This window comes from Anabas testudineus, chromosome 23, assembly GCF_900324465.2.
Source record: "Anabas testudineus chromosome 23, fAnaTes1.2, whole genome shotgun sequence".
NCBI lineage: Eukaryota > Metazoa > Chordata > Actinopteri > Anabantiformes > Anabantidae > Anabas > Anabas testudineus.
The window spans coordinates 4,745,980-4,759,740 of record NC_046631.1 but is presented as its reverse complement, the minus strand read 5'-3'; the positions used below and the strand labels follow the sequence as shown (position 1 = coordinate 4,759,740).

At 42.6% G+C, this 13,761-nt stretch overlaps 1 protein-coding gene across 1 annotated transcript in view; it reads left to right on the top strand.

The window, feature by feature from the left end:
- The window catches only part of tbc1d22a (TBC1 domain family, member 22a), a 100,717-nt gene extending 93,190 nt beyond the window's left edge, over positions 1-7,527 (top strand). Inside the window, exon 14 of the mRNA XM_026361597.1 lies at positions 4,147-7,527. Coding sequence (XP_026217382.1) covers positions 4,147-4,275 — 129 coding nt within the window. The 3' untranslated portion in view covers positions 4,276-7,527. The remainder of the gene's footprint in view (positions 1-4,146) is intronic.
- Positions 7,528-13,761: the final 6,234 nt, after the last annotated feature.

The following is a 13,761-nucleotide window of genomic DNA, read 5'->3' as shown; positions in this document are numbered from 1 at the left end:
CGTATTAAGGTCATTAGCCCAATAGAAGTGATAGCCGGCAGATGGTTAGAACACAGAAATATGCTCTTAATGAAGCTCCTCAGTCACTTTGCGTGTGTACTTGTGTGGTGGAGGATGCATGACTGCACTCATGCACATATGTGTCATGTGTATGTTAGTTTGGGTGTGTTTTCTAACCACTGTGACAGTTGAAGCAGCACTTGATTGGACAGCGGTTGGTCTTTCAAATTAATGCCTCTTGTTAATTGACAAAGATACAGTAACCCATGGTCATTTTTCCTGCTACTCATCCTTCTGTATGCTTTTAAGGTCAAAGCAGGCTGCAAGGAAGACATATGGGAGCATATTATTTTCCTGTTTTCTTCTATTGCAACAAGCCATATAGTATTGATTATGTATCGAAGTAGCCATTTTACACTTCACAATATTAAACATGTGTGAGTCTACTGTACTGTTACCGTTATGTTCATATGCTATGACATGCAATCAGTCGGATAAGGGCAACATAAGAAGAGTTTCAGTTTCTGGTGACATAGCTCAACCATTCATGTGACATAATACTCAACCTGACAACATGCTGTAGGTCATAGCATCCCTCAAATCTCCCTTTTTGTTCTCCAATCACATAATACAACTGCCAGATTGTTCCTCTTGTCTCTCCACTGTGGGTAATGTGGGAAATCATCAATGTTTAGATATGGCCAGGTTTCCAGTGTATTAGCACAAACTAACATAATAATACAGGATAATGTCTGTTTGAGTATTTTGTTAGTCACGTTCATGTTGTGTTTCTATTCCAGGCCTTGATTGTAGCCGTCTCCTGTTTTTAGATGTTTTCTTCCCTTCAGGAAGTGTTTCGTTGGATCTAGATTGGGTGATTCACTTTGCCATTGTAGAATATTCCTCTCCTTTGCCTTAGGTTGCTTTCACAGTGTTCTTCAGGTGATTGTCTGTCTGCCCTGTGAAGCACCGCCCAATGAATTGCAAAGCAATTTCATCCAGTTGGGCTTACTTTGGATCCATCCTTTCTCACTACTTTTCCCTTCCTATTTCCTTTTATTTTCTCACTTGTACGAGTAGATTTTTCTTCTCATCTGTACAGAAGATGTTGTTCCAGATTTGTACAGACTTTTTAAATTTTATTTGGCAAACTCAAATTTGGCCTTCCTGTTTTTAAGACCTATCAGTGGTATAAATCCTGTGGTAAATCCTCCTGGAGAGTGTTTTTGATCAGCTCACCTGGTGTGAAGGGTTTTTTCTTCACCAGGAAATCATCCTCCACAACAGTTGTTCTGTCGGGCTGATTTATATGTTATTTCTTTTTAGGAATATATCAAATCTACCAAATGGTTATTCGGCTACACTTTTTTTTATCTCTCTGAGCTTCATATTGGCAATTAGCTGCCACAGATTCCAAGTGCAAAATGACTGTAGACCTTTTACTGCCTTACGTGTAAATGAACTACTCAGTAACACACACGTGGTGATGGATCAGCTGAGCAGCAGTTCAAACACCGACTGTCTAAATACTAACTATGAGTTATTCATGATTTGTATTCAACCCAACGTTCCTGTCAGATGTTCAGCAGGAGACGTTTACCCTTTTTTTTTTTTGCATCCGATTGTTTTCACGTCATAACATGAACATAAATGCACAACACATGCACCCACTCCCGAACACATGCAGTCCGTTAGCTGTGAGCAAAACGGTTGGATTTTGTCTGTGTGTGAATGGGAGAGAGGGTGAGTGATGAAAGGGGAGAGCTGATAGTGATGCTCTGTTGAATACAGATGAGAGAAAACCGAGCTGAATTCTGATCAGGCTGCCTTCTTTTTCTTCCGCTCTCCCTCGGCTTCCATCCCTGAGTGAAAATACTTCAGAGAAATGCTTCTTTATGTACCAAGGGGGAAGTCATTAGGTCAAGCTTTCAAAGTCAAGGTCCAGGTCTTCTTCTCAAAGGACCAGATCTATTTTAGTGTTTTTCAAAAAATGAAGAATTAACAAGCGACTAGATTTTGATAATAGTGAGAGAGAGCAATATTCTCCGCTCTGATCATGAACTGAGATTCCTGTTTTATGTTTGATGACAGACCTGAGGCTCATAAAAGTCAGTCAAAGCAGCAATCACCGTCTCCACTTTACATTAGGCTGGGAAAAAAATCAACTATCAAAACTGATATGCAGCTGTACATTATTCAGGAAACAGAGTTGAAACGCGGCCTACTCTGTCAAACTGGGCTCCGCTGACAGCTTTGAGCTTAATTAGTTCAAGAAAACCTGTACTTTTCCAGCCCTACTCAGAATACAAATACTTCTTGTTGAGAAGTCATTGGGGTCAACTCACCGGCTCATTAAAAATGAGCAAGGAAAGAACAAATTAATGGAGCACCTTCCATTTAATTCGTGGGAGGGTAAAATAATACAGTTCCTTGCTGTAAATCTGTCCACAAGAAGTTGTGTTTAGTTTGACTTTTTCAGCAGTTGCAGGAGGATGAGGATGGTGTGTGCTGATTTAAAAAATAAAAAGAGGTTAAGTTTACACCACGCAATACAATATTCATCTGCTTTAACTAGTGTTCAAAATACTTTTGTCACGGGGTCCCATTCTTTAAGATGTTTAGCTGCAAACTGCTAAGAAGTCTCATAAGTGTAGACACGGGAAGATTCGATGTAATTCGTTCTTCTGTGTGATAATGAACACCATGATTGGCTGTAAACCCTGTTGTCACAGCAATGATTTCAGCCTTGATGATGAAAGGTCCCAGGACGCTGATCCATAGCACACATGGACACAATCAGTCTGTCTCGCTGCTAACCAGACTCATTCCCCTTTCAGAGAGAGAGGCATTAGTTGGCGAGATTGAACTTGTGTACGTGTGCGCGGGTGTGTGTTGTCTGTGTTCATACTCGCACAGTGATGTACAGAACAAGAATCTGGGCAAAGGCTTGAGCTCCACAGAATTACACTTGACACTTTATTCTCTCTTTTCTGATTCTTTTTTCCTCCGAACCCCGACCGACCTCTTTATCTTTTTGCTCTTGCTCTTTCACAGCTGTTATTAAAGCACTTAGACTGAGTTAATAACATCTGTGTCACACTCACAGAGGCAGAAAGCACGTGTATCTGTGCCTGTCTGCTACACTGGCATTAGACTGGTACATATCAGCCCCCAAAGAGTGTACTTTGTGAGATGCTTAATGCAAAAGAGCAAGCTTTGGTTGCATTGAGTTAGTTTAGTTTTACATAGTTTGGGATTTTTTATCTTCCAAAAAACTGTTTTTTAGGTCCATTTACACCTGATATTAACAAATAATCTTAGCTCTCAAGTTACAGATTGCATGTTTTAAAGATTTGTTTCCTCTCAGCACTCAGATCCCAATACTCAATCACTGTAGTTACTCACAAAATACAGAACATTAAACTTAGGTCTGTGCAAGTTTTAAATGCCTCTCTGTTGTCTTGGCAGATGCGATACACCACTCATCCAACAGGGGAAAAAGAAAGGTCAAAAATGCTACATTCATCATGAATAAAATCTTCATGAATAAATCCCAAATGTGGTATAAATAAAATGACTAAAAGTTACGTGGCGTGTATCATTTTATGGATAGGTCAGCACTGCCTCGTTTAACATATTGTACTCGCTCTGCCCACCATTGCCATTTTGCCGTTTAGTGATACCAGAAATAGTACAAAACAAAACCGTCAGAGTAGAGTGATAGCACAGTATAAATACCACATGCGCTCACATCGCATTGGAAACTTCTGGATGATGCATTTTGCTACAAGTACACATCAAGCCCTCTTTTGCATACCTGGAGGCATTTGCAGCTCTGTCGCCTGCATACAGTCCTTAGAGTGTCTAAGTGCACAAGGTGATGCTAAAAAATAATAAAATAAGAGTAGCATCTGCTCTGTTTTGCTGTTTCCCCTGCTGTATCAGGCCAAAATCCAGTCTGAGCCATATTTTAATTGTAATAAAACTCTACATATGGATGGAATAATATTAAACGATAATGGATTCTAGGTGATGACCTTATTAGGTTTTGCATAAAGTACATCAAATTTGAAACATGCTTTTGTCCCATTTTGTATTTCTTTCTGTTTTCCTCTCTTCTAAATGTTTGTCTCCTTCCCTCAACAGGGGCTGATGATCCTGCTGCAGAACCTTCCTACAATGCACTGGGGCAACGAGGAGGTGAGCGTGCTGCTGGCCGAAGCCTACAGGTTGAAGTTTGCCTTTGCTGACGCGCCCAACCACTACAAGAGATGATGAAGCGTGGCTCCCCGCGGCTGCACCCGTCCTTCTTCTGTTCTTCCTCTTCCTCTTCTTCCTCCTTTCTCTTCCCCACAGATGTCTACTGAACTTAGAGGCCTCTGTTCCTACATGGAAGAACATGTCCTTTTCTTAACCTCCCTTTCCCCGATCGCCCGATGGACTTTTCAGCTTCTAAGAGATTTGAATCAACCAATGACTGGGACAACGTGCGGTGTAGCATTCTAACATGTTGATGTGGAGCCTTTTTTTTTTTTTTTTTTATAAATGATTCTTCTCTGATCAGCTCTGAAATGTGCACTCCTGCAGTCCAATGCAGAACCCTCCTCTTCATCACCGAACTACTTGTTTGGAGTTTGGTGGTGATGCCTCTGGCCTGATGTCGCTCAGCGTCGCCTGGGGTTCAGTCTGGTTTAGAAAGATTTTTATTTCTGCTTATTGTTATCTCCAATACCATGGCAATACATTGTTTTTTTGTTCCCCAAGGCAGAAATGTGACCCCTTTTTCAGTTTGCAAAGACAAAGAAAGATGGCAAAGGGGCATCGTGCTACATGTTTTACATATCTGAGCCCCTCTCTTGGTCACAACACAACCTGAAGGACCTCTCCTGTTTTTCTTTTCTTTTTTTTTTTTTTGTTTCTGCTGCATTGTGCCAGAAGGGACACAGGGCATAGTTGTTCTTCTCAAACACTTTAGGATTTTACATAGAGAGAGAGAGAGAGATTGTCAGTCTTAAAGGGGGAAGCATATTCTTCTCATTCTACGAATCACACACAGCAACTCAGTCCCAACCCACACTCCCAGCATCGCCACGTTCGAGTATGAGACAAACAGTGGTAAGCGGCTTTAGGCCAGGAGAGTCGTGTACGCTGATCGACATTAAAGATGGTCATAAGACATTAGCAGTAGGAAAGCTACGTAGTCCCACTTGTGAGGTTTTCCACAGGCCAGTCTGGATAAGACGGGCCATGTCTTACATCTATTAAGTACTACTCCTCTCTAAACCGTGGACTACCTCAGAACACACAAGAACACAGGTAGCGAGAACTGGAAATACACTTGTGCATATGTTGCTGAAATGAATAGCAAACCTACACGAGTATGAAGTCAAATTAAACTGTAAGCAGTTAAATTCCAAAATTAAATTCTGATAACAGCTAAATATGGCATTTAAAATTTTGCATCCAGCAGTTTAGTTTTTCATTTTCTCTCAACCATTTTTCCTCTTCTGCTAAACTAGTTATTTTTTAAAGTTTCAAAATGCATTTTTAATCGCAGTAGGAACTTTTCCTCTGCTGTAAATAAAACACATAATGTCATAAAGCAGAATCACGGCTTTAAATAACTTGATTGCATTTGATTTTGGAGGGAGAAATCAATTTTAATCAGCTTTACCTGACTTGGAAAAGCTGATCTAAACTCGAACGCACCAGAAACATAACATGCTTGACAGACAGTGATTATTCTACACACCCTTTAACGAGAGATGCACAGAGCAGCCCACTAATCCGTGGTCCCTACAGTTGTACCATCACTACAGGGCCTCTTGTCTCTTTCACATCTCCAGTGTTGCCCTGTTCACGTTAGTGCACATGAGGTGTGTCAGCTAAAACCTGAAGCACCATATTGGTGTAATGTTGAGTTGTGGTGGCGGCGGTTATCAAACATTTAGGACATAACACAAAGCTGTTAATGTTTGGAAGCCTCCTGTCGCTATTCCGCCAGGATCCATTATTGTCACCCGAGCAAAGACGTGCGAGGTGTGTGAAGGTGAGCGGGAGGGAGTTGTGTTTTTTTTTTTTTTTTTTGCGCTTTTCAAGTGAGAGCTGTCACATGTTGGGATTTATTTTACACAATCTGCACCAATATCTCCTGTGCTCCCTGACAAGGAAAAACTGCACCTGATTTGAAAGACTAAAGCCTTTATTTTTTTTTTGTATGATTCATTATTTCAATCAACAATTTAGATATTTCTGTTCTTCTTTTTGGTTTTATTTTTTTTTTATGCTGTTTACATGACAAGTCTATAAAGTTGTGCCTGACTCTGAAGACACGAAGCAACGTTCTAGTCATGTTTTTTACTTTCAATTAACTTGAAAAGGTTTTAGATTTCGGCAAGCAATAGTACATCTATGACGTTTTGAATATGCTGTGAAAAGACAGTATTTTTTTGTGCACATCTAGCTTTGGGGTGTGTAAGCCACTAACAAGAACTGATAAATAATACTCTGGGTATTTATTCCACATTAAATTTGCCCGTTGGCCACTAAACCCCTGCTGCAAACAGCGATTGCACAGTCATAGCTGCAAACTAGACATAGCCTACCTGTCACGTTTTGTTTTCCATCAGCTACTGAGAATGCTTCACTTTTGCCTGAGACATGTAGCTTTAACCTCAGTCTTTAGGCACAATATCATCTTCACATGTGTGTTTAAATCAACTCGTCATAGAAACAGCAACTTACTGTAGGCGGCCGGTTTTCGCTAACGGTCAATTCTTGTTCTGTTTATTATCCAAATCCCTGCTTTTAAGAAGTCATGTTGCCTTATTGCACACATTAATATTGAACACTGTGGGGGATGAAGTGATGCCAGTGGTGACTGGTGAAGCCTGGAGCGACAAATAATGTTGAAGTTTGACAGTTACTGTACTCTCTGTGTGCATGTGTGAGTGGGCCAAACAAAAATAACCCCCCCCAACTCTTTTCAGACCATTCGAGGAGTTTCTCTGCCATAATAACCCTCGAATAAGAATTAGCTGCCTACTCAGCCTTTTGTGTGAAGAGACGTTGTGAAAACGAACGCATTAATCAAACAAATTAGTCTGACTGTAACCCACTGTCTCTCTGCACACACATCTCCATGGTGATGATGGCCTAGGTGGTATCTGGCTGGAGCCCTCTGCTTTTTTCTCCTAGAAACACACACACACACACACACACACAAGCACACAGAGGCAAACTCCTAACATTTTTTGGAGCATCTTCAGGAGGGTATCTTTAAGTAACGTTTTCAGCTGCTTTTCATTTTCAAAGTAACCAAACTGAAAAGAAAAGAAAAAAAAAAAACACACCTCCCCCACATCTTTTGCCTCTTAAGTACTCAGAAGAATCTAATAATACTAGAGCGCGTGGGTTTACAGGAGTAGTGGTTCTTGAATTTAAAAATGTGTACAGAGAAGATTTTGAAACAAAAATCTGTAAATAGAAAGTGTAAATAAATCCTATATATGACAAAATGAAGTTGAATGCGGTGTCATGTCGTCTGTTTGTGTGTTGTGTACATTTATGACTTACTGCTGTGTGTGTGTGTGTGTGTGTGTGGATATGGCAGAAGGGAGGTAAGAGCAGAAAGAAATTTGCTGCATCTCTAAATACTCCATGTCCAATTGTAGTCAATTAAAGTCAAGGCAACATATATTTCAGCGCATTGTGTCCCCAGTGCCTCTCTATCTGAACAGCCCAGAGACCTTGCGGTAACACAGATTTGCAGTGTGCTGATTGTCACCGGTTGTGCCCAGAATGAAGCTCTTTACCATAATGAACATGCAGAAATAATGCAAATGCTTTAATTCAAACCCAGAAGCACGACTGCCGTTAACCATACGTGTGGAGTAATGTAGTATAGCTAACAGCTGTACCACGCAGTAGTTAACTGTGTTGGTTGCATTCCTACACCATTGTCAAACACACAGTGGTAACACAGGTAAACATACTGTCTGATCCCTCTGGAGGAAAGTTTCAGCACCAGCTCGGTTAATGAGACTTGTGTTTGCACGTGTGCGTGTGTTTCAGTCGACAGGAAGGAAAGGAGAAGACGGAAGAGACATGAAATGCTAGAACAAGGCTACATTCACTTGCAAATCTAACTGCACACCTGTATGTGTGTGTGTGTGTGTGTGTGCGCGCGCACGCGAGCGCGCAGCAGCAGGAGCTCCCTCGTTCTCGTTAGGCTGACTGATGTTCACACAGGCAGCCAATTATGGAGTGTCGGTCACCGAGGACTCCAGTCACTTCATGGGAAATTAAAAATACATTAAAACCAACAATGGTCGCAGGAAGGCGCCCACTCGTGCACGTGTGCTCACACGCCCGCGCGCCATGGTAGTGGCAGAGGATAAAAGATGGAAGAAGTGCCGACAAAGGAGCAGCTGGAGCTCACTATGCAGCCAGAGAGCTGCAGCCCAAATATTAACATTATCAACTTTGCTTGTGTGTTTTTTTTTTTTCCTCACGGCGATTTCCCTCCACACATTGTAGCTGTTTTCTTAGTTATTGATACAGTATGTCATGGTTATAGTGTGAGCCTGTGCTGTTTACCTCCCAGTGCCCTCCTAACTCCCCTAATTTACAGGCCTATAAAGCAGTATTTACCAGCATGAGTCCTTTTCATCAAGAGCTCACACTGGCAAATGCTACAGCTTTCTGGGTCCCTCACTATAAGGCAGAAACGTCGAGGCAGACTTCAGTGCATTTTCATGGGATTTTAAGCCCGTGTCTGAAATCAATTTCCTGATTCAATTTTTTTGGGAAGAGAAGCACAGCAACGGCAGCGGCATTATTGTCACAATGAAGGATGACACGCAGATTGAGCATGTCTCTGGAGGGGATTTTAGATGCACTGCGGAGGCAACTGGGAACTGTGATGTAAATCAGTTTCAATTTAAAGTTTGCGGGAACCAAACATGTCGGGCGCTGAGCGGAGGCTTATGTCTGGGACAAAAAAAAAAAAAAAAAAAAAGATAAATTTTACATTAAATGTGAAAATATGTGCATCTCAATCTGTCTACAGGAGAACATCTGCCCTCCAGCTACAACAGCTCCAGTGCTTCAGGTGCTGTGCATTGATTGTTTTTGTCCTAACAACGTTTCCTTTTGGTTGTAATCTTTTCAATTCTCATCCAGCTGAGTGGGTAAATCAAACACCTGCACCCTGACTGTGATAATACTTCAGCTGAGAAGCCTGGCAGGTACAGTTCATCTTAGCTGAGAGATCATCCTGGTCACCGTGCAGGTGGTTTGGTTTCCTTAATGTGCTGTTAAATACTTTCTCGGGCTGGTTCGTTTCACCCGCAGCAAAAATGGCATCATTGTGTTAACTTAAATGAGCGACTCATCTTACTGCCGTTCAGGTTTGGGGTCACTCAGAAATATCCTTGTTCTCCATGGAAACACATCTTTTCCGTCTCTTCTTTTACCCCTTGCTACTTCTCAATCTTCTCGTGCTCCTTCTTCCTGATGTTGCTGTCACTACATCACTACAGCCCTGTTTGGCTGCAGTGGTAGGAACAGCTGAGATGCTCTGTTTATTGCCAGCTGCTTAGTGTAGTGGTAAGATCACCACCTTCCATGTTGGAGACACAGGTTCGATTCCCACCTGTGGCAAACTGTTAAATGTAAATCTTAAAGAATGGGACCCTGTCACAAAAGTATTTTAACCACTGGTTAAAACATAATCAACTATCATTGAATCTTCCCGTGTCCACATATGTGACTTCTCAGCGACATACATCTGAGCATTGCTGGTTAGTTCAGTGGTTAACACCTCTGACTTGGTGTGGTAGGGCCCGGGTTCGATTCCCTGTGGTGCCCACCAATGTAAATATTAATGAATGGGACCCTGTCACAAAAGTATTTTAACCACTGCTTAAAGCATCGTCAACTATCATCCGGTCTTCCCGTGTCCACAAATGTGACCTCTCAGCAGGGTGCACATGAGCAAAGCTGTGTGGCTCAGTGGTTAACACCTCTGACCTTGGTGTGGTAGGAACCGGGTTCAATTCCCGGCGAGAACAGTGATAGTTGCACAGTGCTCACTTCACACCTAATGACTGATTAGGTACAAATGCTACGGCAGGGGGAGCCAGGACGCCAGGACATGGGGGATGCATCACCATCCCCCCAGTTAGAGAGTGGGGCCGAATAACAGAAGACGAAGAAGACCTGAGATAGACAGAAGAGCTGGAGATATAAAAAACCATTAGAGAAGTACCTTTGAAAGTCTGAGAGATGTGAACGTGCAGCACAACACAGACTAGAGATAGTTAAGAAGGGTGTCCATGGTGGGAGAGTGTGGAGAGCGCAGCAAAGCTTCCTTAGAATACAATTTTTACAACTTATATATGAGTTGATTATACAGTAACTGTAATAGCTAATTTATGATTATGACAGCTAAAAATGAGGAAAAAACTCAAGAGTCAGCTGTTTTAAGTGTTGTTTCATTTTTAACTGTTGTAAGTTAAACTAACAAAATTCTAAGGAAGCTTTGCTGCGCTCTCCACACTCTCCCACCATGGACACCCTTCTTAACTATCTCTAGTCTGTGTTGTGCTGCACGTTCACATCTCTCAGACTTTCAAAGGTACTTCTCTAATGGTTTTTATATCTCCAGCTCTTCTGTCTATCTCAGGTCTTCTTCGTCTTCTGTTATTCGGCCCCACTCTCTAACTGGGGGGATGGTGATGCATCCCCCATGTCCTGGCGTCCTGGCTCCCCCTGCCGTAGCATTTGTACCTAATCAGTCATTAGGTGTGAAGTGAGCACTGTGCAACTATCACTGTTGCCGGGAATTGAACCCGGTTCCTACCACACCAAGGTCAGAGGTGTTAACCACTGAGCTGCACAGCTTTGCTCATGTGCACCCTGCTGAGAAGTCACATTTGTGGACACGGGAAGACCGGATGATAGTTGACGATGCTTTAACCAGTGGTTAAAATAGATCTGCATCGAACCCAGGCCCTATAACACCAAAGTCAGCAGTGTTAACCACTGAACTATCCAGCTCTACACAGGTGCACACTGCTGACAAGTCACATTATGTAGTTCACCATGCTTTAACCAGCGGTTAAAACACTTCTTTAACAGGGTCCCATTCTTTAAGATTCACATTTAGCAGTTTGCCACAGGTGGGATTCGAACCCCTGTCTCCCACATGGAAGGTGGTGATCTTACCACTACACTAACCAAACAAGTAAGTTGTCGTAGCTGTTAGTAGGACTCCATTCTTCTGGACAGAGATCTCAGATGTTGATCCTGGGATCTGCTGGAGCCACTCTCCCAGTTTTGGGAGTTATAGCCCCCAGTGTTCCCATCACCACAGGTACCACTTGTGTTCACCTTCCACATCTTTTCCGTCTCTTCTTTCAGCCCTTGCTACTTCTCAAGCTTCTTGTACTCCTTCTTCCTGATGTTGCTGTCACTACATCACTACAGCCCTGTTTGGCTGCAGTGGTACGAACAGCTGAGATGCTCGGGTTGTTGCCAGCTTGCTTAGTGTAGTGGTAAGATCTCTGCCTTCCATGTGGGAGATAGGGGTTTGAATCCCAACTATGCCTACTTGCTAAATGTAGATCTTAAAGAATGAGACCCTATGACAAAAGTATTTTAACCACTGGTTAAAACATGATCAACTATCATCGAATCTTAAAAAGGAAAACCTCCGTCATATTGCACTGGAGTAACTGTTAGAGTCAATGAATGGACATTTTGGCTCAGCCCTACTGAAACAGATACTAAGCAGACCGTCCTGTACTTAAGACGTGATTAGATTTTCTGTGGTCGTTAGTAACACAGCCCCTCTACAAGAAATCATCATTTAAGCTGTGTCCTGCACAGAGACGTGCTTAAACACTCAGAAATGCCGTTGACCTATCAGACAATTTATCAGCTTCAAAAGGCGGAAGGTGGTGATCTTACCACTACACTAACCAAACTAAATAAAGTATCTTAGCTGTTAGTAGGACTCCAGTCTTCTGGATAGAGATCTCAGATGTTGATCCTGGGATCTGCTGGAGCCACTCTCCCAGTTTTGGGAGTTATAGCCCACAGTGTTCCCGTCACCACAGGTACCACTTGTGTTCACCTTCCACATCTTTTCCATCTCTTCTTTTACCCCTTGCTACTTCTCAAGCTTCTTGTGCTCCTTCTTCCTGATGTTGCTGTCACTACATCACTACAGCTGGAACAGCTGAGATGCTTTGTTTATTGCCAGCTGGTTAGTGTAGTGGTAAGATCACCACCTTACATGTGGGAGACTGGTGTTCGAATCCCACCTGTGGCAAACTGCTAAATGTAGATCTTAAAGAATGGGACCCTGTCACAAAAGTATTTTAACCACTGGTTAAAGCATGGTGGACTACATAATGTGACTTGTCAGCAATGTGCTCTTGAGTATAGCTGGATAGTTCAGTGGTTAACACTGCTGACTTTGTTGTGATAGGGCCTGGGTTCGATGCAGATCTATTTTAAAGCATCGTCAACTATCATCCGGTCTTCCCGTGTCCACAAATGTGACCTCTCAGCAAGGTACACATGAGCAAAGCTGTGCAGCTCAGTGGTTAACACCTCTGACCTTGGTGTGGTAGGAACCGGGTTCAATTCCCGGCAAGAGTGATAGTTGCACAGTGCTCACTTCACACCTAATGACTGATTAGGTACAAATGCTACGGCAGGGGGAGCCAGGACGCCAGGACATGGGGGATGCATCACCATCCCCCCAGTTAGAGAGTGGGGCTGAATAACAGAAGACGAAGAAGACCTGAGATAGACAGAAGAGCTGGAGATATAAAAACCATTAGAGAAGTACCTTTGAAAGTCTGAGAGATGTGAACGTGCAGCACAACACAGACTAGAGATAGTTAAGAAGGGTGTCCATGGTGGGAGAGTGTGGAGAGCGCAGCAAAGCTTCCTTAGAATTTTGTTAGTTTAACTTACAACAGTTAAAAATGAAACGACACTTAAAACAGCTGACTCTTGAGTTTTTTCTCATTTTTAGCTGTCATAATTATAACTTAGCTATTACAGTTACTTATAATCAACTCATATATAAGTTGTAAAAATTGTATTCTAAGGAAGCTTTGCTGCGCTCCACACTCTCCCACCATGGACACCCTTCTTAACTATCTCTAGTCTGTGTTGTGCTGCACGTTCACATCTCTCAGACTTTCAAAGGTACTTCTCTAATGGTTTTTATATCTCCAGCTCTTCTGTCTATCTCAGGTCTTCTTCGTCTTCTGATATTCGGCCCCACTCTCTAACTGGGGGGATGGTGATGCATCCCCCATGTCCTGGCGTCCTGGCTCCCCCTGCCGTAGCATTTGTACCTAATCAGTCATTAGGTGTGAAGTGAGCACTGTGCAACTATCACTGTTCTCGCCGGGAACTGAACCCGGTTCCTACCACACCAAGGTCAGAGGTGTTAACCACTGAGCTGCACAGCTTTGCTCATGTGCATCCTGCTGAGAAGTCACATTTGTAGACACGGGAAGACCGGATGACAGTTAATTAGGCTTTAACCAGTGGTTAAAATACTTTTGTCACAGGGTCCTATTATTTAACATTTACATTTAGCAGTGCACCACAGGGAATTGAACCCGGTTCCTACCACACCAAATCAGAGGTGTTAACCACTGAGCTATCCAGCAATGCTCAGACGTATGTCGCTGAGAAGTCACATATGTAGACACGGGAAGATTCAATGATAGT